The sequence below is a fragment of the Lissotriton helveticus genome, chromosome 5_1 (assembly GCF_964261635.1).
Source record: "Lissotriton helveticus chromosome 5_1, aLisHel1.1, whole genome shotgun sequence".
Taxonomy (NCBI): domain Eukaryota; kingdom Metazoa; phylum Chordata; class Amphibia; order Caudata; family Salamandridae; genus Lissotriton; species Lissotriton helveticus.
In genome coordinates, this window is record NC_136065.1 from 1,880,282,246 (window position 1) to 1,880,307,726 (window position 25,481).

The 25,481-nt window shown below is 44.3% G+C and overlaps 1 protein-coding gene across 5 annotated transcripts in view; it reads left to right on the forward strand.

Moving 5' to 3' along the window:
• Positions 1–25,481, forward strand: part of BECN1 (beclin 1) — a 157,173-nt gene that overhangs the window by 116,222 nt on the left and 15,470 nt on the right. For all 5 annotated transcript variants that reach the window (XM_078645349.1, XM_078645348.1, XM_078645350.1 and 2 more), the window contains exons 7-11: positions 2,899–3,093; positions 6,280–6,426; positions 17,177–17,326; positions 17,409–17,469; positions 18,673–18,815. In XM_078645349.1, the coding sequence (XP_078501475.1) occupies positions 2,899–3,093; positions 6,280–6,426; positions 17,177–17,326; positions 17,409–17,469; positions 18,673–18,815 (696 nt within the window). The remainder of the gene's footprint in view (positions 1–2,898; positions 3,094–6,279; positions 6,427–17,176; positions 17,327–17,408; positions 17,470–18,672; positions 18,816–25,481) is intronic.

The window sequence follows — 25,481 nt, forward strand, 5'->3', positions numbered from 1 at the left end:
GACAGACGGTTGCCCCGTTTCTGGGCCCTCGCTCTCTTTGCTAGGTGATTCGCCCTTACCTCCAGTCTTGGCCCAGGCATATTTCGCTAGCTGTCTCTGGGCATTGGCCTTCGATCCCCTACTCCCCGCCGCCATTGCCGTCGATTCCTAGGGCTAGGAAGGTGCTCCGATCCAGCCGTGCGAGTAGTGGTTGCCGGGTCACCGGCCAGAACCCGGTATGGGGTCGTACTGCAGCTCTTGAGGTCAGGACACACCGCAGGGCCAACCTAAAATTGCATGTAGGCCCAAGGTCTTAGTCCCCAGGGCGCCCCCTCACTCGGTGTAGCCCTCGTCATCCGTATGCCCCGCAGTGTACATTAGAGTCCGAGCAGCGTGGGTCTGGGCATACTCTAGATACAGGGGGGGGATGGGACACGTGTTCCCAAGTACCTGCAACACGTTATGGTCTCGTTCTCTGTTCCTTCAAGTCGGGAGGGAGGGGGGAGGGAGGGAGGGTGGGGGGAGGGAGGGAGGGTGGGGGGAGGGAGGGGGGAGGGAGGGAGGGTGGGAGGGAGGGTGGGAGGGAGGGGAGGGGGGGGGGAGGGAGGGGGGAGGGAGGGAGGGTGGGGGGAGGGAGGGGGGAGGGAGGGAGGGTGGGAGGGAGGGTGGGAGGGAGGGTGGGAGGGAGGGAGGGAGGGTGGGAGGGGGGGGAGGGAGGGAGGGGGGGGAGGGAGGGAGGGGGGGGGGAGGGGAGGTCAACAGGACATCGACCCTGAACTTTCTCCGCAGATATGCAGGTTTGGACGGCGGTGCAGCAGCTGTTACCCCGTGGACGGGTGAGAGCTCCTCTAGGCAGCGGCCATTGCTCACGGCTGCTAACCACGCCCCCCGTGGCTAGACTTTTTTATGATAAGCATGATCCAGGGTTGCTGTCTTTCTTTGTGGTAGATAGAATTCCCCCAAATATAACAGGAGGTAACAGGATAATGAATTTGAGTTGTTTAGAATCAAGGTATATCCTGGACCTACACACAAAATTTCAGTCTCTTCTTAACAAGGATGAGGAGTTGAAAGTCCACCTGGGTTGAATTAGGGTTATTGCCATCCCCCTTCTTTCCTTCTTTTATCCTTTGATAATATAAGTGTGAGTCTTTTATGAAATGTCCACATGTGCCTCTCTGGTGAGTCATCTCACTTAAACACCTTTAAGATTAAAAAATGTATGGCTATCTATTAAATTTGTATACATGTATATAGAATCATGATGTTTACAATGAATTATGATATCAACATATATAATAAGAAGTTTATGGATATATTATATATGGTAGATTTTTATTTTGTCCAGGGTGATCATCAAATTATTTATTATAACATCTTTGGAGAATAGAGTTTAAAACATAAGCGTTTTGAAGTGTTTGCTATGTTTACAACTATATAATTCCTAGATGAAGCTATAAGCATTCCCTCTTGTATAATCGATGTATCTGTTAAGTATCGGATTTGGGCACTGGCCCGAGATATCATGCTGCTATCCTCCAAGGCTCTTGAGTCCAAGCATTTTGTAAATAATTATTTGAATTAATAAGTTTGTTTTTAAATATATTTTGAAAATATTTTTATAAACATAGAAATAATAGTAAACATTTAAATAATAGGTATAAAAATAAGAACATATCTTAATGTAAAAGGTATTAAGCAATACAGTTCTTGAATGATGGAAGTGAATACGGAGGTGTTTCTTCTATGGCTATTTCTTGCTCTACCTTTAAATTTGCTTGGGCTATGAAGCAATGTAACTTTGACAAAGGCTGGGACCAGCCGGAGCGCATCAGTGCGGACACGGTGACGAGAATATGACAAAATAAAAGATTATTGACTTGCCTGGAGTGCCTACCTCTGCTCTTTTTGACTAGAGTTTTTGATATATATATATTTTGTCTATGATATTATGATACAAATGATATTCCTATTCTCAATATCCATGGTACAAATGGCATTCCTGTATCCCTTCACCAAGCCTTCAGAGGGAACGCAGACAGTCTGTCTACCAGAGCTAGCATTGGGCCTGATTCCATAGGCTGGAAGAAGTTACAGATAATAAGGAACAGTTTGAATCATTGTTCAATCCTTTAGAATTCCGGAGCAATAACTGATTAATGCTGCAATCCTCATTAACCCTAAACCGGACCAGTTACTAGTGGATACTGGTCCCAATTAACTTCTGTTGGGTGCTTCCAGACCAGTATGTGTCCCTGACGTACGAATTACTTACCTTCGGTGATGATGTATCTGGTAGAGACAATTCTAGCCGCAGATTCATTCACGTAGAATTATCCCCAGGCGTGAAACTGGACCCGGAAACTTTTTTGCCACAGCATCCCTGCGCGCAGGGGGGACGGCGCCACGTGACTCCGCCCCGACGTCCTCCGTGACGTCAGCAAGGACACATTAGTCCCACCCCGGCGCGCCTACGTCAGTTTTCTTCACAACATATGACTTAACTTGTGTTTGCTAGTTCTGCATCATAGGACCTTTATTGCAAGCCCCCCACTTTCAAATAAGTCCCTGTTGCATGCAGGAGCCTTGACCACTGCAGGGAATTATTATAAAATTCATGATTCTCTAAAGGTCTCTTAAGATGCAGAACCAGGACCATAACTATTTGTGCTAAACTCTCAAATGTGTGTCTTCAAAATAAGTTTTCTTATGAAAATGACAATGTAGTTTGTTTTTGGCTTGACTGATATTTTACTAGATGTATTTTCTAGCACTGTAGCATTGATTGGGGGGCGTGAGAAAATGCCCATGGAGTAGGGGTACGACAAACAAGTTTTTAAAGTATGCATGTTTCCATTATAGAAGAAACAAATGGTGTACTGTTTTCATTCCCAACAATTTCTTCTGGCATTTCCCTAGACGCTGCTTGGAGATTTTGGAACAAATGGAGGAGGAAAACCAGGAAAAACTTGAAGCAGAACTACATGCACTGACCCTTGAAGAAGAGCGGCTTATTCAGGAGCTGGAAGAAGTTGAGAAGACTCGCAAGAAAGTTGAGGAAGATGTTGAAAAGGTCTCTGAAGAAACTCATAGGCTCGAGCAAGATGAAGCACAGTAAGGTTCTTAGTTTTTGTGATCATTGCAACTTTTCAGGGTAAGAACCAAATGCAAGAATGGTGATATCCCTTCACAGTCCTTGCCATCAGAGTAGAAGACCCTTATCAATTCTGAGGATATCCTGGTGAACATTTTGTATGTGCCACTCTAATTGAGGCTTTCTGACTTCCCTTCCCTGTGCCAATCCATAGTTTCTTGATTCTGCAAAAGCCAAATATGCAAACAGCATGAGTTTGTGGTGTTGAAATATTACTTTAATTTGCAGTCTCTCCAGTACTTTGCCTGTGCATTGGGTACATTTATTCAGTAGTCCTTTTTTAGGTTTTGCCTAGGCAGCGCATATGCGCTGCTCTAGGAGATGACCTTTTGGAATCTGTCAGCTCTTTTCAAGCACTCATGCTTGTGGCGACATCCACCTTGCGTGAGCGAGCAGCAGCGCGCAGGGGCCATCGGTTTCAAATCAGCGTTGCTGCACGCGCGTCTGCTCTCTCCCAGCAAGGTAGATGCTGCCACAAGCACAAGTGCTTTAAAAGAGCTGACCGATTCCAAAATGTCACTCGTGCTTCTGTTAGCTTTGTTGCTAAAATCTGATTTGTCGTACGATTATCAAATAAGCATTGCTCATTCTGCCTTTTCCCATATAGTGTTATAGCTTTATAACGGCCCAAGGATTGCCCAAATTCTCAGCTACCAGTCTGTGCTCTTATTTAAATGGATGGATACAATTCTATGCCTGGGGTCTTGTAGTGGCAGCGGGCTATCTTTTTTGTTTTTGTTTATCATGCAACCAAAAAACAGAAAAATAAGCCAGTGAAACTTGGCTGGCTGTTCAGTACCAAGTCCCTTGTGTACCCCAATCTAAAATATATGGGTGATCATTCGCATACGGTTGCTACATCCATGCACAATGGCTGCAGATGCTGATTGCATCTTCTGGCATTTACTTCACTTTGAAGCCTGATGCTTTCCTTAACTGTACACTGTGCTAAAGCCTTCCCACAACCTCTTTTGAGCCACAATACTCTAGATGTGTATCGACAAGCCCTCCAACACTAACGGACATTCATTTTTGCAGGAGCAGATATCATATTCTGAAAATTATATTTATCAAATATTTCTGCTTAACTGCTGGCAGACGAACTGTAAAATCTGGCACTGTTCAAATGTCAATTCTTTTGCAAGACTAGAGGCTCCATTATAACCAGGACCGCGGGCAAAAAAGCAATTCCGAAGTCTTGCTTGTCCCCCTTAAATATGAATTTGCCGCACTTCTACACACACCATCTGCAAATTTTGCTGCAGACATTAAATTAACAAAACATGTTTCCAGATCAAATAGATAATATTGCATTGGCAAGGGCTGTTACAAAGAGCGAAATCAGGATATTGCTTTTTAGTTACAATGTTAAGAGACCATTGTGGAAATGAGAGAAGCTGTGGGTGAAATCCATCCCTACCTCTTCTGAGACTGCAAACAGACAACAAGCGGGGCCATGCTAATTACTAACAGATGGCCCCTGCGGTCCACTATAATTCAGTCTTTCACCATTCCGTCCTTCTGCCCATCCATATTCACACCTATGCATCCATCTCCAAACCTATCCATCCATCCATCTATCCATCCTTTCAATCATCCTTCTCTTCATCCACACTTTCACTCATCCATCCTTTCACTCCTCCATCCTTTGTCATCCACCCTTGTACTCACTCTAACCATTTTTTCTTTTCACTCTTTTATCACCCATTCTTTCACTCAGCCATCCATTCATCCATGCTTTTGCTCTGCCTTCCACCCAATCACTCAACCATCCATCCACCCTTTCACTCATCCATCCTTTTTCATTTTTCCATCCACCCTTTCATCCATCCATTAATCTATCCATCCTCCCTTTCACTCACCAACCAGTTTCTCATCCATCCGTTCTTCCGATTATCCTTTCACGCATCCATCTTTTCACTCATCCATCCTTTTATCCACCCACACTTTCAATCCATCTGTCTATCCTCCCTTTCACTCACCCACTAAGGGTAGAATGTTCTAAATTAAAAAAGCATTTGCATAGCCAATAGGTCTCGCCTTTGGGACCTTATAAGTGTTTAGCCATGTAACAGTTGATGTTGTTGCACCACGGATATTGTACTGCATGGGAAACGGCCACTACAACGAAGCCGTTTCCACGAAATCCTTAACCACGCATGCAGTACAACGCATGTGTGGTTACCACGAAAGCCTTTACCACGCATACCTTTACTACGAGGTTTGTAGTAAAGGAATACGTGGTAAAGGTAAAAAGTAAAAAAAGGGGGGCTTGGGGGGTCTCCCCCCCCAAAAAAAACTCACCTGAAGTCACGTCGGGATATGCAGAAAATCAGCGTTGTTTAAGAGAAATCGGAAAAGAAACTTCCGCTTTCTCTTAACGACGTATGACGTCACCACGCAAGTATTCGAGGTAAAGGTTATGCGTGGAAAACGAATTCCGTTGTAACGCATGCGTGGTAAAGGCATGCGTTGCAACGGAATTCGTTGTAACGTCATACATTCGCACTGCATAACTAAATACTTATAAGGTTCCAAAGGCGAGACCTATTGGCTATGCCAATCCTTGTTTTTATTTGTCCATCTGAAGTAATTTCTTGATGCCTCTTTTTCTTTTTAGAAATGTCAAGTGCTCAATCTTTGAGTCAACTGTTTGTGTCTTTGGCTCTGCTCCATACGTAAAATAGTACTGATGCTCATGGGCTACCGTCAGCTGATACACTGCCCACTTAAGTCCAGGAAATGTGTAATTGGAGAAAAGTGAGCTGTATGAGTTGACATTGGCCTCTTATTTCAACTCTATCCTCTTCAAAGGCTATCATTAGTAATGCACCCAGTTAAAGCTATCTAGTGATTTGGCTTTCAGAAATGGAAAATGTGTGCTCTGCTGTACCTGCAGAGGTGACCCATGTATGACAATAGATTGTCACCCAATATGACAATGAACTCAACTTAAACCATTTCCAGCGACTGTTAAATAGCAATATTGAATAGGATTAGTGTTGGGATTCATCGTAGAGCAAAAAGCAGTAAAATAGCAATTTGGTATTTAGCTGAAAGTCCAGTTCAAAGTATATTAGAATTGTGTGCCTTCATGATTTCCAACTGGCTTCAGAACATTTCTGTTTTTCTGTTCACATTTTCAGGTATCAGAAGGAGTACAGTGAATTTAAGAGGCAGCAGCTGGAGCTTGACGATGACCTCAAAAGCGTGGACAACCAGATGCGATACGCCCAGTTCCAACTCGATAAACTGAAGAAAACAAATGTCTTCAATGCCACTTTTCACATCTGGTACAACTCTTTTAATATAATGGGGGCAGCCAATATACCTACAAAGGCTTGGCTCGTGGTTCCAGTTTGCATCACTGAATTGCATTGTTTTGGCTTGCAAAGCATGGAATAATGTCCTACAAGCATATTACAATCAGATATTGTGTATGGGGTAGTTGCATTCTTTGTAACAAGCCACAGCATAGAACTTGGCGAATATTTAGGTGTATGAGAAGAGGTTTAATGAGGTTGAAATAACGAAATTGTGTTACGTTTGTAAAATTTGCACCCTAGAGCAGTGGTTCCCAAACTTTTGACTCCTGAGGACCCCCATTGAGTCATCACTGGAAACCGGGGACCCCCAAACAAATTTCAAATATTAAAACAGTAATTCGAAAAAAATACACGTGTGCACACAAAATAAATACTCAAAGTACTAAGGATTTTGGGGCCAGATGTACGACCATTTCATTTAGCGCCTCGCAATTGGCGACACATTGCGAGTGGCAAATTACGAGTCGCTAAATGAAATGTACAACAGTGTGTTTAACACTGTTTGGGATTCCCAATGGGGTCGCATATTGCGAGGTTCATTAATATTAATGAGCCTCTAGCAATTTGCGAGCCCATTGGGAATGCCAGCCCTCCCAGGTATGGTGGCCTGCTAGACTCTGCAGGCCACCATGTCTGGGACTGCTTTTAAATAAAGTAGTTAAAAAAAAATGCATTTGCGAATGCATTACCATCTACTTGAAGTAGGTGGTAATTGTGAGTGTTTTGAGACCGCAAAACATTTGTACCTGGTTTTGAGACTCGCTATTTGGAAGGGAATGCCCCTTCCAAATAGCAAGTTGCAAAACCTATTTAGCGAGTCGCGAACAAACTGCGACTCGCGAAATAGGCAATGTACATGGCCCAATAGGTTTTTGTATGTGCAAACGGGTTCACAAACCCGTTCGCGCATATAAAAACGGATCGTACATCTGGCCCTTAGTATTTTACATTGAAGAAATAGCCCCTCTGTCACATGTATTTCATTTGTTTTATAGCATCTCTAATACCATTGTAGGATGTCAGAGCACTTTACATCACACACATATAGAGACATTGAACCATACATGTAAATCAGTGTGTATATAAAATGTTTAAAGAGTGCTTGGTCTGAAAAACTCAGGATTCAGAACATAACACAGTGGCTAGCACTAACTTTAACATTAAAAAAGTATTTCCACCAAAATAAATCTTTTTAGCAGCATCAGGATAATGAATAACTGGGAAAAAACATAGGTTACTAACTGGTACCATGCAGTTTGCAAGCAGCTCTTTGACTGTTTATAGGTCCCTCTGCTACATTACGATTGTCACTTATGAAGTGCACAGTAATGAAAGAATCTCTGTGACAAAAGCAGTAACCACGAACCCATGCACATAAAATACTGCTTTTTAAAATGCATTTTACACGTTCTTTGCAGTAGGCACATTAACCCTCTGTGCTACATTAGTTAAGTCAAAGCTGCCACTGAACAAAACTCTCCTCACGCTCCAACAGGTACATTAATCACTGGCATTAGCTTGCCACTTTTATTGTTGCTGGGAAGCTGCTAATTATACAAGAAACTTTTCTGTGCTTTTTCAAACTGTCGCCTACGGACCCCCTGGGAATGTGTCACGGACCCCTGGGGGTCCGCGGACCCCAGTTTGGGAAACACTGCCCTAGAGGATTAAGCTAAGTACAAAGGAGCGATATCAAGATAGAATATTTCCAGAACTAAAATATTCCATCACAAATGGTTTAAATCTTACATCTGCATAGTACACAGACAAATTTATGTAGTACAAGAAACTTGCCATTCTGCTTATCAGTTGCAGAAATGAAACATATCCGAAGGGGTACATTCCACAGGCTCAAATAACTTACTACTGGACAGTTTTGGGCACATGTGAGGCATAATCTGCGACAGACTTGTTCCATCCTGCAAAGCCTCACCAGACAAAAACACAAGCTACCCTTCATCGTCTTTCACCAGTCAAAGACTGGCTTCTCTTGTGCTATTCCAGACCGGGAATCCAAATGTATTGACCATTTGGGAACCACAGACTGCAGTTTTTGAATTTATTCTTCCTTCTGGGCTGCTAAACACACACCCGGTTCTTGTTCTTTCTGGCTGTTGTAGAAGACGAGTATAGTGGTCAGCCATCACATTTGGATGAGCGCAACTGTTCTCTATTATCTCAGATCGAATCCTCTACTCCTGGGTGTTAACCCAAAGTTGCTGGCGGTGGTCCCAGCTCATCTTCTTAAGTTAGGGATGCATGTACCTTTATTCCTGTACCTCTAAGACCTGGTGCTGAAGGCACACACTCCACAATTTATTTTAATTTATTTGAAAGGTTTTATATAGCGCTGCCTAGACCTGGGGGTATCAGAGCGCTTTACATGAGCAGAAACAGTTCAGGAAAAAACAGTTGTTCAATAGCATAAAACACAGACAGGCAAGACAATCAGTTGGAGAGCACCTCCTAGTGACAGTTACTCTTCTGTTTATTCCTGACCTTTTCTATTATCATACCAATGTCCCACCTGGTGGGTATACAGTGAATCCCCTTCATAAGGGCTATCCTGGGCACAGTGGCGTTCAAGAAAGTTTCACCACCACCAGCAAGTCAAATCAGGATATGAACCTGATGTTTCAGGCTCAGTCCTGGGTCTCAATAAGGATGATTCAAATGTTTCTTGGACTACTAGCCTTGTGCATCCTCCTCCTTCTGTGTGCCAAGTGGTAAATGTGGTCCCTATTGTTGAGGTTTCAGTTGGTTAAACTCCAACAGCTTTTGTATCTCGAAGGAGCTGGCTCAGTACCTTCAGTTGTGGGAAATGGTTACCAACTTGATTTGCAGCTGGCTGCTCTCCTTACTCCACCCAGCATTCTCCCTAGTGATGGATGCATCATCTCTGGGTTTGGAAGGGAGTCCTGAGAGAGGTAGAAATCGGAGGTCTGTGGTCTACATCTGTCTGCTTGGTCCACATTTGCCTGGTCCACATCAACCTATTAGATCTTCGAGCTATCCGTGTGGCCTCAAAAGCCTTCCTACCAACCATCAAAGGGAGGCTGGTGCAGGCTCTCATAGGAAACGCACCTGGTATGTGGTACTTTGATCAGCAAGGCAGGTGGCATTTAGGATCCTGTGCCAGGAGGCCTTGTGCCGTTGGAAGTGGCTGGATCCTCAGGGGATTTGTTTGGTGACTAACTGCCTGGTGTAGATTTCTGAATGCCAGAGCATACCAACTGAGCATGCGGTGGCTGGTGGATCACGAATGATGTCTTCTTTCCGGGAAAACTTAGGACATCTTCGACCAGTGGTCATACCCTAGCTGTCTATTTTCTTATCACTGCCAGGAAACGCAGTGTTGAAACTACTGCATGCTGGTGGAATGTCATTAGAAATGCATCCTGTTTGCGATGGAACATAGTCTTCCTTTACCCACTCCTACCATTACCTCTCCTGCCTCAAGTTCAGATGAATGTTTGACAGACTGGATCTTATCTTAGTCCTGGACTGGGCACGGGGAGAATAATATCCAGAACTCCTGTGCCTGACATTTGCACCCCTGAATCAAATCCATTTATTCTGGGCGCAGGAATAAGTTTGTGGCTTGGTGTAGGCCTCGCCTTGATCCGTTATATGCCAAGCTAGTAGAAGAACTATTGTTTTTTTTTGCCAATAGCCCAAAAAGGGTGTGCAGTTCGGCACAGTTAAATGTTACAGGTCAACGCTTTCCGCCTTGTAAGCTATGTCATTGGAGAGAACGTTTGTATACAACATAGGACTTGGAGCGCGCCCATTGCTTACCATTATTGGCATCATGGTTACTCTTAAATGCTGCTTCCTAAATGGCCAGCGTGTGCCGGCTTCACTTCCTCAATTTTGTCGAGAGCATGGACCAAGAACTGATTGCTCCATTGTGATTAAGAGACTATTTTCTTTGTTCTTTCCTCCTTCCCCCCATGTTGCTTCTTTCTTCTGTACACTGTGGTGTTTCTTTCTGTGTTGCTTCTGCCCTTTACCGCTCCTGTGTACATGGTGCTTCTTCTACCTCCCACTCTGGTCGTCTGTGTTGCTACCCTCCCACCTCAATCCCTATTGTCAGTGTTGTTCCTTCCCCTCACACCCAACCCCCTGTTGTCCGTGTTGCTTCTTCCTCTCTGCCCCTTTATCTGTTGCTTCTTCCCTTCCCATCCCAGTTTTCCATGTTGCTTCTACTCCTTCCCACCCCCCTTGTACGTGTTGCTTCTTCCCCTCTAAACCCCTATTGTCTGTTGCTTCTTCCCCCTGTCCATGTTGGTTCTTTCCTTCCCACCCCTACCTGCTAGAAAAAAAGTCTATGACGCGGCCACGTCATACCGCTTTATTTTTCTGTCATGTTGATCAGTCCCTGTCTTCCTCTCATGTTCGTGTTGCCGTTCCCTCCCTCCCGTTGTCTACGTTGCCACCCACAATAAGAGAAAAAACGTGCTGCGCAATGCCTGCCCTGGCCATGTCGTATCGCTTTTTTCTAACTAATAGCCATAATGCAGAAGAACCGTGCTGTTCTACAACATGGCGTAAAGACATTGGCAAAGCTTTTGCATAGGCTAGACCCTTTGGCTTTGCTAATGCTTGGTATGTTTGCTACACCTGTTGTGACGCCTTTTCTGAAAAAATTAACACATATTTTACCTGTAACCCTTAGTCGTTCCTCAATGTTATCTTAATTTAACCCTCACATTTCTCATATGCACACCATCAAGTCATGCACAGCTGTGCCTTGTGGCTCCTGATGGTCAAGAAGGTTTTTCCTATTGCTATAACTTCTGCCTGCTGTCAGTTAACTGCAAGCGCTTTCAGTGCAACCTCTGTACTTTACTTTCATTGGTGAAAATTTGGTACTGAGGACCTCAGCCGCCTTTCTGCCTAAAGTGGTATCACCATTTCACATGGGACTATACTTCACCCTACCAAAGATTCTCTCCACCACACCCCTCGAAAGAAAAGACTCCATTGGCTTGATCCCTAGAGAACGTTAAGCTTCTGAAAAGAAACCACAAAGGAGTATTGTAGTGACCATGAGCTTTTCGTGGGTTTTCCTGGTGCCAGAAAAAGAAAGGAGTTACAGAAGCGAACTTTGTCAAGGCCGATCATCCTATGCATAAAGGCGTGCTACACTGCTACCAAGAGGGAGTTTCCTGATTGCCTCCAGGTCCTTTCCACCAGAGCTAAACACCCCAATGACTGTATTAGCATGGAGACTTCCTGTCCTGAACATTTGTCAAGTTGTCACGTTGGCGACAGTGCTCCAATTCACTGAGCACTACTCCCGTGACACCTATGTCTGCATAAAGGGTCATTTAGTTCCTGCAGAACTTCTTTGGTTGGTTTCCACTCTTCAGACCCTCCACCTTTTGGGAGGGCCTTCTTGGGTTTCTACTCTAAAGGTGAGTAATCTGCAGTTAGAACTATCCCAGAAGAACATGTTAAATAACAATCTTTCTGGTGATACGCTTATCTAATCTCAGATTCTCTTCCAGGGCATCCTTATCCATAGTCATAAGCACCGAATAGTCCTGCCCACACACCGGGACCATTTACTTTTCTTTTAAAACCATAGCATCAGTGCAGTTCATGCCAAGAAAGACAGCGGCGTATAGGAGGCCTTCTCCAAAACCTTTATTTAAAAGTAAAACGGTAAGGGAATACGAAGCATTGGTAACCAAGCGGCTGCATTGAAAGAGTAAGCATAGAAAAACTGGCTCTGTTCCTTTAAAATCCTTAGAGTACCCCCTGTATCCCATCATTCCCAATAGGTGACAGGTCTGTTAATTTTTTCCGGGTCCTTCTGCTAGGTTGAGGCACTGCACACCGCCAAGGTCAATGTCTGCTCCTTAACGTCATCTGTCTAAGCACATGGCGTCCGAGCAACCTGCGCTTCCAGCATTGGTGTCAAAGAATCAGTTGGCGTTGATATTTAAATAACATACGGCGTAAAAAAATAAGTTGACAGCGAAATGTAGCGGAAAAGTCTCCGATATCTGATGTACACATGGTGTCTGAGTCACCATTCCCTGGATCACCTTCAAGGTCCAGATCTCAGTTGCCTGTTCACCTCTCCAGGATAACTAGAAGACCATGCCAGTGCCAGCCACATCAAGCTCAGAATATTCTTAGGCATATTCGCCTTCCAGCCCTCGCACTCCATCTCCAAAGAGAACAGCTTCACCTCGGTTCTCTCCAAGTACTGCATCCATACCTACTATGTCTGCTCCAAAAGTTACTCCACGTAAGAGACCAATATCTCGACGATCCAGAAGTCCTGGCCGTCACCACCCTAAATCAAGGTCTAGGACAAGATCAAGGTCCAGAAGTTCCCGATCTTGCACCAGGCACAGACGAACACCATCTTGGTCCACTACATTGAGATCATCAGCGAGAGACTGCTCTCGGACTTTCTCAGCTCCCCCCACCCCCAACACGGATTTCCCCTGTGGATAACCTCTTAACTTAGATGTTTTTATCAGAGGTTCTATGAAACGGAGTATAGATATACTGACGCCTACTGCCACATCCTCTGTAATTTTTTTAACTTCATCACAGCTCGGCGACACAACCGCTACTTCTACTTGTGCCTGGACTGGTAGAACCAACAATGAATCTGTTCCTCACACCAGCAGCCTTAAAATCCGCACCATCTCAGGAGAAGTGTGGCTCACTGGTTAGAGGAGGTAGACCCGGAAGCAGAGGTCAGACCCGGGACCACGGTTCAATTCCCGACGCGGCAGGGTCTTGAGCCCAAATATCCATGGACTCGATAATTCTCGTTTTGGTGCCTACTCGAATCACGGGTTCACACTCTGCAGCTCTGGGCATCAGCCTGCTTAATCTGCACTACGGCCCCCCGCGGCAGGATGCCTGGCTTTCACCTTGGGGAGGCCCAGTACGGGTATCTCACAGGGAAAAAGCCAGGACGGGTTCCCAAGGCAAGCGCCGAGATGCCTACGGGTAATCGAGCGCTATATAAGAACGCATAATAATAATAATAATAATAATAATCTCAGATACTTAAATAATATAAAGCTCTGGATCAGGACCCATTATTCCTAGGGTATCTTTGTAAAGCACTATATATTTGTGTTCCAAATATCCTCAATCTAGTTTTGTCAAGCAGTGATTCAGAAGTTTGGACAATGCAGGCCTGCTTTTATTCACCTACAAAAATTAGAATCAACAGAGGTCTGTGTTGCACTTACAGAATTTATTTTATGAAGTCCCTTCATTTAAGGAAAGTTTCGCTTTTTGAGTCTTAGCATGTGGTATGGTAAACTTCATAAATTTCAAAACTTTTTTACATATGCTTGTCTGTGGATTGTACATGCATGCGAAACAACTTAGTTTAAGAAATGACCCATAGGTAATATTCAGGATATTTGAACTGGATGCTTCTGTCTTTTAATTGATGTAAACGTATTAATATTCTATGGAATGTATATGTATGATATGATTTTATGTACTCTTTTATGGGTTCTTTGTATGTATGCAAAGCAAATAATATATTTGATAGTGACTATCCCCGTCAGGTGCCCCTTTCAAAGGTCCAGCTTCCAGAGACCATACACACCATTCTCTACCAGAACTCCTTCCAAAGGTCCAGCTTTCAAACACAAGACACAGCCAACTCTTTTTGTATTTCTCAAGGACTTGAAACCTAAATTTCCACCGAACAGTATCACATGCTTTCTCGAAATTCAGGGACGTCACTGCGTAGTGGTCGTCGGCCTTATCTTTTCAGCTTCTTTCACTGGTTTGAGATCTAGCACAACCTGAGCCTCCCTCTTGGTATCCAGTAGACGGCATATGTCTACTGCTTCATTGCAAACCTTCAATAGCTTTCCCAGCAGTACTTCAGAGAAGGCCTGGTGAAACTTCCCATGGAGTCTGCCAAAGCACTGAGTTTTCAATAGCTCCCCCCCAATGGGCCAGTTATTTGCTCTCCTTGTTCTTGAGTGAGCCAAGCCAGTTCTACTTTCTCTCAATACTTATTTTCTGCGGGTTAGCAATCTCATTTTTCATATACAATGTTTTCAGATATTCCCTGAAAACATTATTTGCTATTTTAAGAAACCGTTACCCTATTATTATTAACAATAATGGTTATAAGGGATCTCTGTGTCTCTCTTTACAATAATGAGGCAAGCTATGTGTCTGATTTACCTTGCTCCTTGTGTAACATCCGTCTGTAGGACTGGTATTAGAATTTAATCCGGGTGCACATATAATTCACAATATTTTCTCATAACTGTTCATTAACTCTGCCCCTAATTCAGGCTTTTGAGCAACTTAATTATCCAGGTCAGTGATTTTCTTCTTTACTTTCTTTCCACTTTCAGTTGCTGACTTACCCCATATGCTTTCTTGATACCGGCTTTTACCGCCTTGATGGCATTTCATTCAAGTACCCTGTGGGCCGCAATGTCACAGTTATTTTTAAAAACAATCTGACAGGATTTTACCTGTCACTTTACGGAAGGCGGGTTCTTACTGAGACACCGCTCTTTGTTTTCAGGTACGAACACTAGTTTGGTATCTCCTCTTGTATTGCATACAAAGCGAGAAATAGTCAGAGGTAATCCTATCCAAATGACATAAATCCGAGCATGTATCTTGGACTCATTGACTAACTATAATCTACTATCCTGAGCAGTGTGGGGGTGAATGAAGGGAATATGTCCGGTCTCGTGTACTGCTCTCACCACACTTCGACATGGTTTAGCCCATCTGTCAGCTGAATCATGAGTTTACACCCCATCTCTCTTCCAGGAAAACATCTGTAACATTCCCAACACCAACAATTAAGAGTCCCCTACCCATATCATTGGAATGTCCAGCCAAATGGCAACTACCTCCAGTATTCTGCGGTAGAAGGGCATGTCAGAATAAAACAGGAGCATAACATTAAGGGAATGTAGCTCTTGCCCATCTTAGAGTGAATACAAAATCATCTTTCAGGTCCTGAATTGCCATTGCTTTTGTAAAGGGAATGTTCCCATGCACCCACACTGCAATCCTTTTCACATAGAGGAATAAGGTAACGGAGTTCGCTCCTCCATCTCCGGCCGACTTAAGGTGTTCCACTATATTCAGTTGTGTGTCTTGGAAAACTCAGTGCCTAAACCCTGGCTTTCAACCTACATTTGTGTTTGCAGTAATGTGCTTAGGCTTTAAACGGAGTTCAGTTTGGAACTCATTATTTCAGATGTCGGTCTGAAATACACAACTGTCTGTTGCAACGGTTGCGCCACGTCCGGACTGGCTTTTTAGGCCGCCGAATATTATTTCCCTAGTGGGCTTGGAGTCATTAGCGGCAGGTTTTGAAAGCACAGTGATCGTCTTGGTGCCTCTTTCACTTTCCCTGAGATGAGTTGTAGCACGCGTGGGACAGCTTCAAGAGAGAAAGTAGGGGTAGGTAGCAAACAAGGGAGTTTTGAGCATTTTTGACAGGGCTCCTTATGGTTTCCCAGACCGGCCCTGATGTGTGCTTGCCTTCAGAATGTCCTACAACTGAAGATATTGTTTAAACAACAACATTTGGGTATTTACTCTTGCTTCTTTCCTGGCTTGCAAAAGCAAATATAGCGGTTTTCTGATGGTAGCAGCGCCAGAATTTGATGAATATAAGTTCTAGTGTTGTGTAATGGTGGCAGTTAATCTTGGAGTTTAGTTTTTTCCAATTTTTGCTATTCTGCACTTTTATTGTAGTCAAAGGCTCTGATGCTAAATATGTCACTCTAGGGAGTGTTGTCTGCCACAGCCGGTATATACCGAAGCTACAAAGTTAAGCATTTCTCGGGTGTGTTAAAGCTCTCCTACTCCAAATTTTTATGGTTAAAATGAGGCTTAACATGCACATTTTTTAATTATTGCACTGAAATGTGCATGGCTCTTTGTAAAAGCACCTTGAGGACTACACACCTTCACAAACGCATGGACACCCTCTCGGGTGATTAGTGCACTATACAAATCAACATAACATGTTTTGCCTTTTTTTTTTTGCAGATTTTACTCGGATACATTTCAAGCAGGTTTAATGTCTTGAAATCTCTAAGGGAAACGCAGCGTGGTTTGATAATCCTTGCATATTCTGTTTCCTCTACTTGTGCAGAGATTAAAATTTGCAAACTCCGATTGGGCCCTTATTTTACAAAACACTTCACTCTAATACCCTCGTTCCCAAAAACACTTGATGATGCACTTTTGCTCATGCATAGTTGGATACTTAATACTGGCCAAATTGGTACTGAAAAGTATTTTTTTAAAGCTTTGTCCTTTTGAGCACATCTATCTCTTGCTTTTTCACCACATGCTTTATGGTAAAGATTCATCTGAATATGAGTCACATTTCTGCCTACCCAGAAATATGGGGCACTATTTTCTAGCGGTCTGCGTCTTCTTTGGTGCAAGAAACGTAGTTGCTATCATCAATGATAAGCTATTAACGAGAATTTCTAAGAACATTACAAAAGTGACATCTTCGGCAGTGGAATGCTTGTCTGGCCAATGCCTTTGCTTTTTAAAAGGAGATTATTGTGTTACTGATGTTTCATGAAACATTTAAATCCTGTTTCTGCTTTATTTAATAAACACTCCCTAGCATTGGCCATTTGTTTGTTGCTCCAAATGTGAAATAATAATACCCTTATTGCTCTGGTCTATATTTAATACTTGTAATTTTTTATTACAGGCATAGTGGGCAGTTTGGCACCATTAATAACTTCCGGCTGGGGCGCCTCCCCAGTGTTCCTGTTGAGTGGAACGAGATCAACGCTGCTTGGGGACAAACGGTCCTGCTGCTGCACGCCCTTGCCAACAAGATGAACCTGCAGTTTCAGAGGTAGACATGATTCTCTTTGCACACGCTGTCCTGTCCCATTCTGACAAAATGAGAACATTTATTTTATTTTTGTCTTTGGCAGATATCGGCTTGTCCCTTATGGAAGTCACTCTTACCTAGAATCACTCTTGGATAAGTCAAAGGTAAACTATTTCAATTTCTTCCTTTGAGAAAATTCAAGTAAATATGACTAAACATAGTTTTTATCAGCCAGTGAAACTGTAGCATTCTCGGTTGAGCGATTTGTCATGCCTCTAAGCCACAATGGGTTCAATGCTGAATAACTGAGTTCAGTGCTAGAACGATTGCTTCCTGCCAGTCAAAGAAATTATGCTCAATCCTTTAACATGCTTCGTCTCAGTAAGTTGCTCTTCTAGCAGCCAGACTCCTTGCTTCCCTCCGTGCCCCACCCCATCAATGTGCATTTTCTTTCTGAGGCTGCACGGCCATTTTGTTGCGAAGCAAGATAGCGACTGGTGTAGTGCCGCAACAGTCAACAAGGACAGGGAATTTTATTTGATACTCCTTCCTTTCTGTATCCGACTGTCTCAAGTTGAAAAGCTGACTTTTAAAGTAGCTTCTTGCTCCACTGCAGGAAACATTACTTTCTGTATTTAGGCTCTCCAGAGGTGACCCATTATGGAAATGGTTGACCCCATCCATGGTGTCTATAGTAGTAATAATTCAGTATTTACTTTGTCTGTTCTGGAATATATGACTAACCACTGTGGTCCAAAACACAATAAGGGGGTTGGACAGGGAGCTAAAGAGAGGTCCAGTACCCTTGCTCCCAAGAACAAATATGCAAATAACTGTATGATAAGTGTTCCTGATAGTGTGTGTGTTTTCAGGTGGAAACTTGATTCATGTGAGGGGATCTTCCTGTTTACGAAGTAGTGCCCTCACACACCCACAAGGGTGTCATGCTTCATCATCAGGCTTTTGCTCCTCGTGGGGTCCTCGCTGCAATACCCACCTGGTCCTGTGAGAGGGCTCTTTAGCGGAGATGTTTTAGTCAAAAAGGTGAATGCGGGTGTGTGGAGTTCTCTTTTGTTTCATCTGAGCTTTCTCTCTAGGCTTGCTCAGAGTGGTGCAAAGTCCGTTTTCCTAACAAAAAAAAAGGCCTGGCAGCACAGTTCAGTGCTTTTTAGGGCCTATGCTTAAACTATTTCAAAACATTTTAGAGCTAATCCTGAAAAGTCTTTTAACTTTAAATTATGTTTTATGCAAGTGTAAAAGATGAATGCCTATTTTTTGTGTGGTTCTTTCACTGCACTTGTTTTTGCTTGAATTTTGTATTTCACATAACTTTATAGCGTTAAGACATGTGCACATTTGCTTTTAAGGAACTCCCATTGTACTGTTCTGGCGGTCTTCGTTTTTTTTGGGACAACAAATTCGACCATGCTATGGTAGCTTTCCTCGACTGTGTGCAGCAGTTTAAAGAAGAAGTGGAGAGAGGCGACACAGGCTTCTGCCTGCCATACAGGTAATGTCTAAATCCTTGCAATCCAGGCATGAAACGTATCTGAACGCGGTCCAGGCCCAAGTTCTGTTAAAGAGGGATCCAATGAATGCAGGTTTGATATGTCTCCCTACAGTACCTTTTAATTATCAGTTCGGAGAGCCACTCCTTTGCATATCGCTAGTGCAAGGCTTAAATTAAATTATATATAGGTACCTTCGATAGTCATAGTCATAAGTTCTTATATAGCGCACGAATCACCAAAAAGGTCTCAAGGTGCTTAGCAGAAAGAGACGACAACCATGAGTTAAAGAGAGTGACACTAATTAATTGCGGAAGAGCCATGTTTTCAGACCCTTACGAAAGGCCGAATGGTTAGATAGGGACGACAGATGGAGGGGCAGTTTGTTCCAGAGTAGGGGAGCAATGTAAGAAAAGGCACAACAGCCATTTCTCATGGTCCTGGCCCTTGGCTGGACCCGGAGGCATTTAGAGCTAGATCTTAAGACTCTGGAGGGGTTGTACCAGACCAGTTTCTTAGCTACCAAGGAATACCAATGTATCTGACTTACAAATCCAAAATTTTAACAAATGTAAGCCAGCCTATTCTGTGCCTTTAAGCTTTGTTTCAAATAGTAAATATTGCCACAGTATTATTTTCAGGTGTTACTAGCCCCAGATCAAAAGAGAACAGGTGCCCTGTGTGCATGCTTCTAGGCCAGATCCTTGGAGATGATGTGACTGAGTCTGGCCTGAAATTCGAAACCCACTCTGTGACATATAATACAGTATATACATAGTGGTGAGACACCATCTTTGAGAGGGCTGGTACCCAACACATAATGGGGAACCACTGCGTAAAAACATACTTTTAATGAACTACTTCAATCGTCCACAGTAATAATCAGGCAGAGGTGATTGGCATATTGTGCCTCGAGGCAGATACCTACCTTGGTGTTCGCATTGTCCCACTGCTCTGTAACCTGGTCAATAATGGGCAAGAAGACACAAAACAGTAAAAACTCCCTTTTGACTCATGAAAAGCATTGCAAATAACAGGCAACTATACTGACCACTCCTTTCTGCAGGTGAACACAGTTGACTAAGGAGAGATGGGTGTGAAGACCTTACTGGTAGACATGCAGTAAAGTCTGTGCAACATTGATGGGAAGATAGACACACATGCTCACATGTTTAGTGACCTGCACAACACATTATCGTTTTCTATCACCGGTGAGTTCCTGGACCTCCCCAAGCAAAGACCGCTCAAACGGAGCCTTATCGTCTAAGAGGTTGGAGGGGTGATAGTGGTCCAATGCACAACTCTCAGCAAACAGTTACTCTAGATCACAACATTTCTCACAAGAAATTGTCTGCTCACTACAAAGCCAATTTTATTTGATTTAACGGAGTGGTACACATTGTTTATGAAAATCTAAAAAGTTAACTATTTGTGATGACACATAATAGTTACAGTTTTTTAGAAGAGTAATGCTATATTCACTATCCTTGAGCGGGTTTGATCATGGTTGGCTGGTCGGGAGCTCCAGGGGCAGGTAGGGAGAAAGGGGACTCTCGATCTTGAGAGAAGACTGCACAGTTCACTGTATGCCTTGCTCACAAGATGTGCTGGTTGATGGACCTCTACAGTCTGGCAGAGATCCCTTGCTGGTTGAGCGTACCCGAATCAACACACACATCTCGCTGGTTTGTTGGCAGGTGTGCTGTGAGGAGGCGTTCTCTGGATCTGACCTTTAATAGATTAAAGTATACTCTTTTTTGAGTGCCCCTGTCGAGGAAAAATGCAAAAGAAGGGTCACTATCTGAGCTGCTCAACTTCAGTTGATTTTCAATGGCCAGGCATTCACCACGGGTTGGCCTATACAGTCACTCAGGCTGCTACACATCCACTAGAGTGGCTTGATGCTGAGGCTATGGTCTTGTGTTCCTAGAGGACAGAGCATACTTGAATGCTGCTCCTAAAGTGGGTAACTATTGTGAAACCAATATTTAGGATTTATTATGAAAGTTAAAGTGGTTTAGTTGAAAATATGACCTCTTTAATGAAGATGGGGCCACTCGTGATGATTTCACTGAAATAGAATAGGTAGTGGTACGCTTATATTCTAAACTTTTTCAACAAGATTACTCTAGGTTACTTACATAGTGAGGTAAATTGTTTACAGAGCTTATTGATATTCTGACTCGATTTGGGGGGAATAAGCTTCGATTGGCCTTGATCAACATGCACAATTGGACAAGCTGATGAAGGTTGTACGTTCCACTCTGGTCAATACGGTAACTGTGAACAGTGGGATACCAGCTGATGTGTACTGTGAATTTGAAGACTGGCTCACATCTGTTAGCATTAGTCATACAGAATGCTGTCACTTCTGTGGTAATTCCAGCATCATGGCTAAGAGCTAATATATAAATTTCCCTAAAATCAAAAGGATCCTCAGCTGTGTTTTTCACTTTTAAATGCAGATGGAAAATTCTCCAGTATTGGGGTGTCTTTCATAGATTCACATGCTTGAATCATTCCCCGTCGTCGGAGTGGGAGTCCCACGGTACATAAAAAAGCAATAATTTGTATATAAGAAAACCAAAACCCTTGGTAAAACCAACCAGGAAGTAAAGTAGCCCTAAGCTTCAATGGAAAAAACTTCCACACTCATGACTATCCTAGTCATTTTGTATAGACCAAACTACAGCCAATCAGGCGCCAGCACCCACTAGAATGCTCTCCCCAGAGACTCAGGCTCTCAGATTTTCTACCGCACGTCGTGTGAAAGGAAGTCTCCCTGAGCTCTGCTCAGTACTTCTCAACCTGACTGGTTTTTCTCCTATTTTTGGAATGTCTTCTTCAAAATCTCTCTTCAGACCATGTGAGTCTTGTGGGAAGCTTAGGCTTTTTAAAGAAGATCCCCACAAAAAGTGCATTTATTGCCTATATCCAGACCATGAGGTAAAGGATTGTAAGATCTGCAGGACCTTTCCTCAGAAGACCCTCAGAGACAGAGAAGGTAGTCTACTATGGTTGCAGAAGATGATCCTCTATCTGAGGTAGGAAGTTTGGCTTCGGGGTCTTCTATAACTTCCAGAAAGAGAAAGATTGAGGAAGAGGTATCTTCTCCTGGGGCTAAGGTGTTGAGAAAAGCTAAGGATTCTAGCTTGCCTTCCTCTTCTACCGCAAAAAAGGCTTCTCCACATTCTAAATCTGGACCTAAAACGTCCCCGAGAAAGTCTGCGAAGTCTTTCCCATCTAAAAGGCTGTCAGAGAAAAAATTACCTCAGAAAAAGACCTCGTCGACGACCTCATCATCGACGTCTGCTCCGTCGACTGGTCCCGTCTACAGTATTTCATCCACGTCGACTGTTACTTTCTCTTCGCCAAAGCCTCAGATGGTGATGCTGTTGGCCTCTTCACCGTCGATGATGGTCTTGGTTTCAGTGAGACCCATCTCGTTGACGAAGATTCAACCTTCAAGTGTCGACGTTCCTTCGTCGTCGAAGTTGAAGATGATATCGTCGACGAGTACAACATCGACGAAGATTAGCCCGTCGACGAAAGTCATCCCGTCAACGGGTCCCTTGTCGACGAAAGCAGCTTTGCCGTCGATGACCACACAGTCGACGAGAAGTCCGTCGTCGAAGATTCCACCGTCGTCATCAAGTTCCCCGTCGACGAGGGTTCAACCGTCGTCAAAAGCTTCGTCGTTGATGAAGTCAACATCGTCCTCGAAGGTTTCGTCGACGAAACTAACCTCGTCATTGACAACATCGTCAACATTGAAAGCCCCGTCGACGAAGCATGCAATATCTCCGTCGACGATACCGTAGATGGTGGGTCCGTGGACGCCTCTTCTGTCATCATGTACGGATCTGCAGGTTTGGTCCGCTGCTCCGCCTGCTGCCTCTTTTATTTTACAGTTGACGGGGGCTTCATTATTACAAAGAAGAGGCTCTACTCTACCGCCTCTTTCACCCCTAAATTTGCCTGAACAGCTTCTGGATTCAGAGGAAGATGACAATCGGGGCAATCTGATGAGGACGACAATTTCCGAGCGGCCAAAAGTCCGTCGGAACTATTAATAAAGACGCAGGAGGATGATCACGACGAGGAAGAGTTTTTTCCTGCACCAGTTGCTCAAGCCCCTGCCGCAGTACCAACAGCACAGATGCTGTTAGACCTTCTTACAAATTTACAATACATGTTAAATGACTATTACCGCTGGTTCCCTCCGTCTGAGTCGGCAGACTTGCTTCCGGCGACACCCATGACCCAAGCACCGGCCTCAGCCTTGAGAGTCCCAAGACAGTTTCCTTTGACACCAGTACCTGATGTAGAATCTTCTAATCCACCTTCTTCAGCACAATCCCACCATATGTGTGACACCATTGATGACGACAGAGAGGAAGGAGAGGTGGACGACCAATCAGTAATGTTGGAGTGGGATAATTATCAGACGTAGACCCCATCACCTACTGCTCCTCTTATGGCGGACTCTCCACCTGTTGATATTGGAGGATTCCATTTAGTAATGGAGAGAGCAACAAAAAGGTTTCAGATTTTTATGGAAGCTAAACAGCAGGATTGTTTTTTATGACTTTAAAGATCAGCCACACAAGCAAGTGAGGACAATTCCGATAATAGATTTCATTTGGAAGGAGGGCCTGTAGGTCATGTCCACTCCAAAGTCTTTACCAGCAGTCTTACCTCGAATTGACAAAAAGTACAAGGCGCCCATTACATCACCTGCATGCCTTATCGGACAAACTAAGACAGAGTCCATTGTCACTCAAGCGGCACAGAATAAAGCCCGAAATCCGTCCTCACAAGTGAACGCCCCACCTGACAGAGATGGAAGACATCTCGACAACACCATCGGGAAAACGGTATCAACAATAGCTGCGACTACTATCAGAGCAGCAAATTCTCTAGCAATACTAGGAGATATGATATGGAGATATGTCTGACCACATCTGTCTATCTCGAAAAGCTTCCGGAACCGGGGAGGTCCGAAGCAAGGAAGGTGTTACATGAAGGGTAGTCTCTCTGCAGAGATGATAGACGCAGCTGTGGGTGTGGCAACCACAGGCTTCCGACAGTTGGCGGGCACGGCAGTCTTAAGGAGACAAGGTTGGCTCAAGTCAACCTCCTTCCGGCAAGAAGTCCAGGCAAAGATAATAGTTTTGCAGCGTGAATCTTTCTGGATTCACTATGCTGTGCATTATTCCGCGGTCTAGTGGTTGGGTCCGGAATCGTAGTCTTTTGTTTGTTTTTTGTTTTTTTGTATCCCAGGTGGGTGTCGAAGTCCCACCTTTTGGTGTCCTTTCTGTGACGTCGGCATGCTTCCTGCAGAAGTTCCCACCCTTGGGCGCCATCTTCAGATTCTTTTTTCCGCCGTTGGGCCTGGATCGTTCCCGAGAGGGCTCCAGAGATTTGGAGAGAAGAAAAGCAAAACTCGAATTTTTGTGAGAAAAAACAGTAGAGAAGACGAAGAACGACTACACCATCGAAAGGACGACGAAGAAAGAAAATGTTCAAGAAAATTTCGACGTCCAGAGGAGAATGCGCAATCGGGGGCCCCCCTGAACGCAAAACATGGGCAACACATCATTCAAATTTTGCCGCAACTGCCACCACAAGTACGCACAGAAGGACCAACACCCAATCTGCAACCACTGCCTGCCGGTCGACCACAAAAGCAAGGATTGCAACACCTGCTCCGCATTCACGCTGAAGACTCTTCGAGTGAGAGAGAGGCAAAGAATAGCAAACTACACCATGCAAGGCAAGGGCCAACCACCTTCCCTTCGAGACCTGGGGCTCTCGACCGACGAGGAGGATTACGCCGCCGAAGAAGACGTCGGCTACACGGTCATAGAGACCGATAATAAGAAGACTACAGAAAAGGTAGGAGACTAGACGCCCCCAAAAGGCCCGAAAGGCTCTCGACAGCCTACCCAAGACTCTCGAAAAAACGAGGGCAAGACCCCGAAAGCGCCGGCGTCTGCAGCAACTTCCAGGCCCAGCAGATCCTCACAGAAGGACTCCCTGGCGCCGAAGGACGGCGACCAGCCAAAGTCGTCGAAAAGCGTCCAAGAAAAGGAGCGCTCGACTCCGAAAACATCTTCGAAGTCGACGACGAAAGACGCAAGACCAGTCTCGCCGCCGAAAACAGTCTCGCCGCCGAAAACAGTCTTGCTGCCGAAAACAGTCTCGCTGCCGAAAACAGTCTCGCCGCCGAAAACAGTCTCGCCACCGAAAACAGTCTCGCCGCCGAAAACAGTCTCGCCGTCGAAATCCATCTCAACGCCATCTTGCACGGCAAAGAGAGCGGCACAACCACTCGACGCTGATCAGGCGGCAGAGATGGAGAGAAAGAAGTGGAGACTCGAGGCAGAGATGGAGAACACCCTGCAGCGAAAGAAAGATTTCGACGAAAAAATGAAAACCTACACAATCCCGTCGAAGCCCAAACCACCAGTAGTAGAGTTGGTTGAGGAGGAAGAGAAAGAATTCGAGGTCGAAGGAGTGTCGGAGAGCCTGGAAGATCTGGCATATCAGGAAGATGATACCCCCTATTACGAGGAGGAGGCAGATGACGACCAGAGGGCGTACCAAGAATCAACATACTATGATGCACAGGAAGTAGAGTGGCAGGACATCGAAACTGAGGGTCC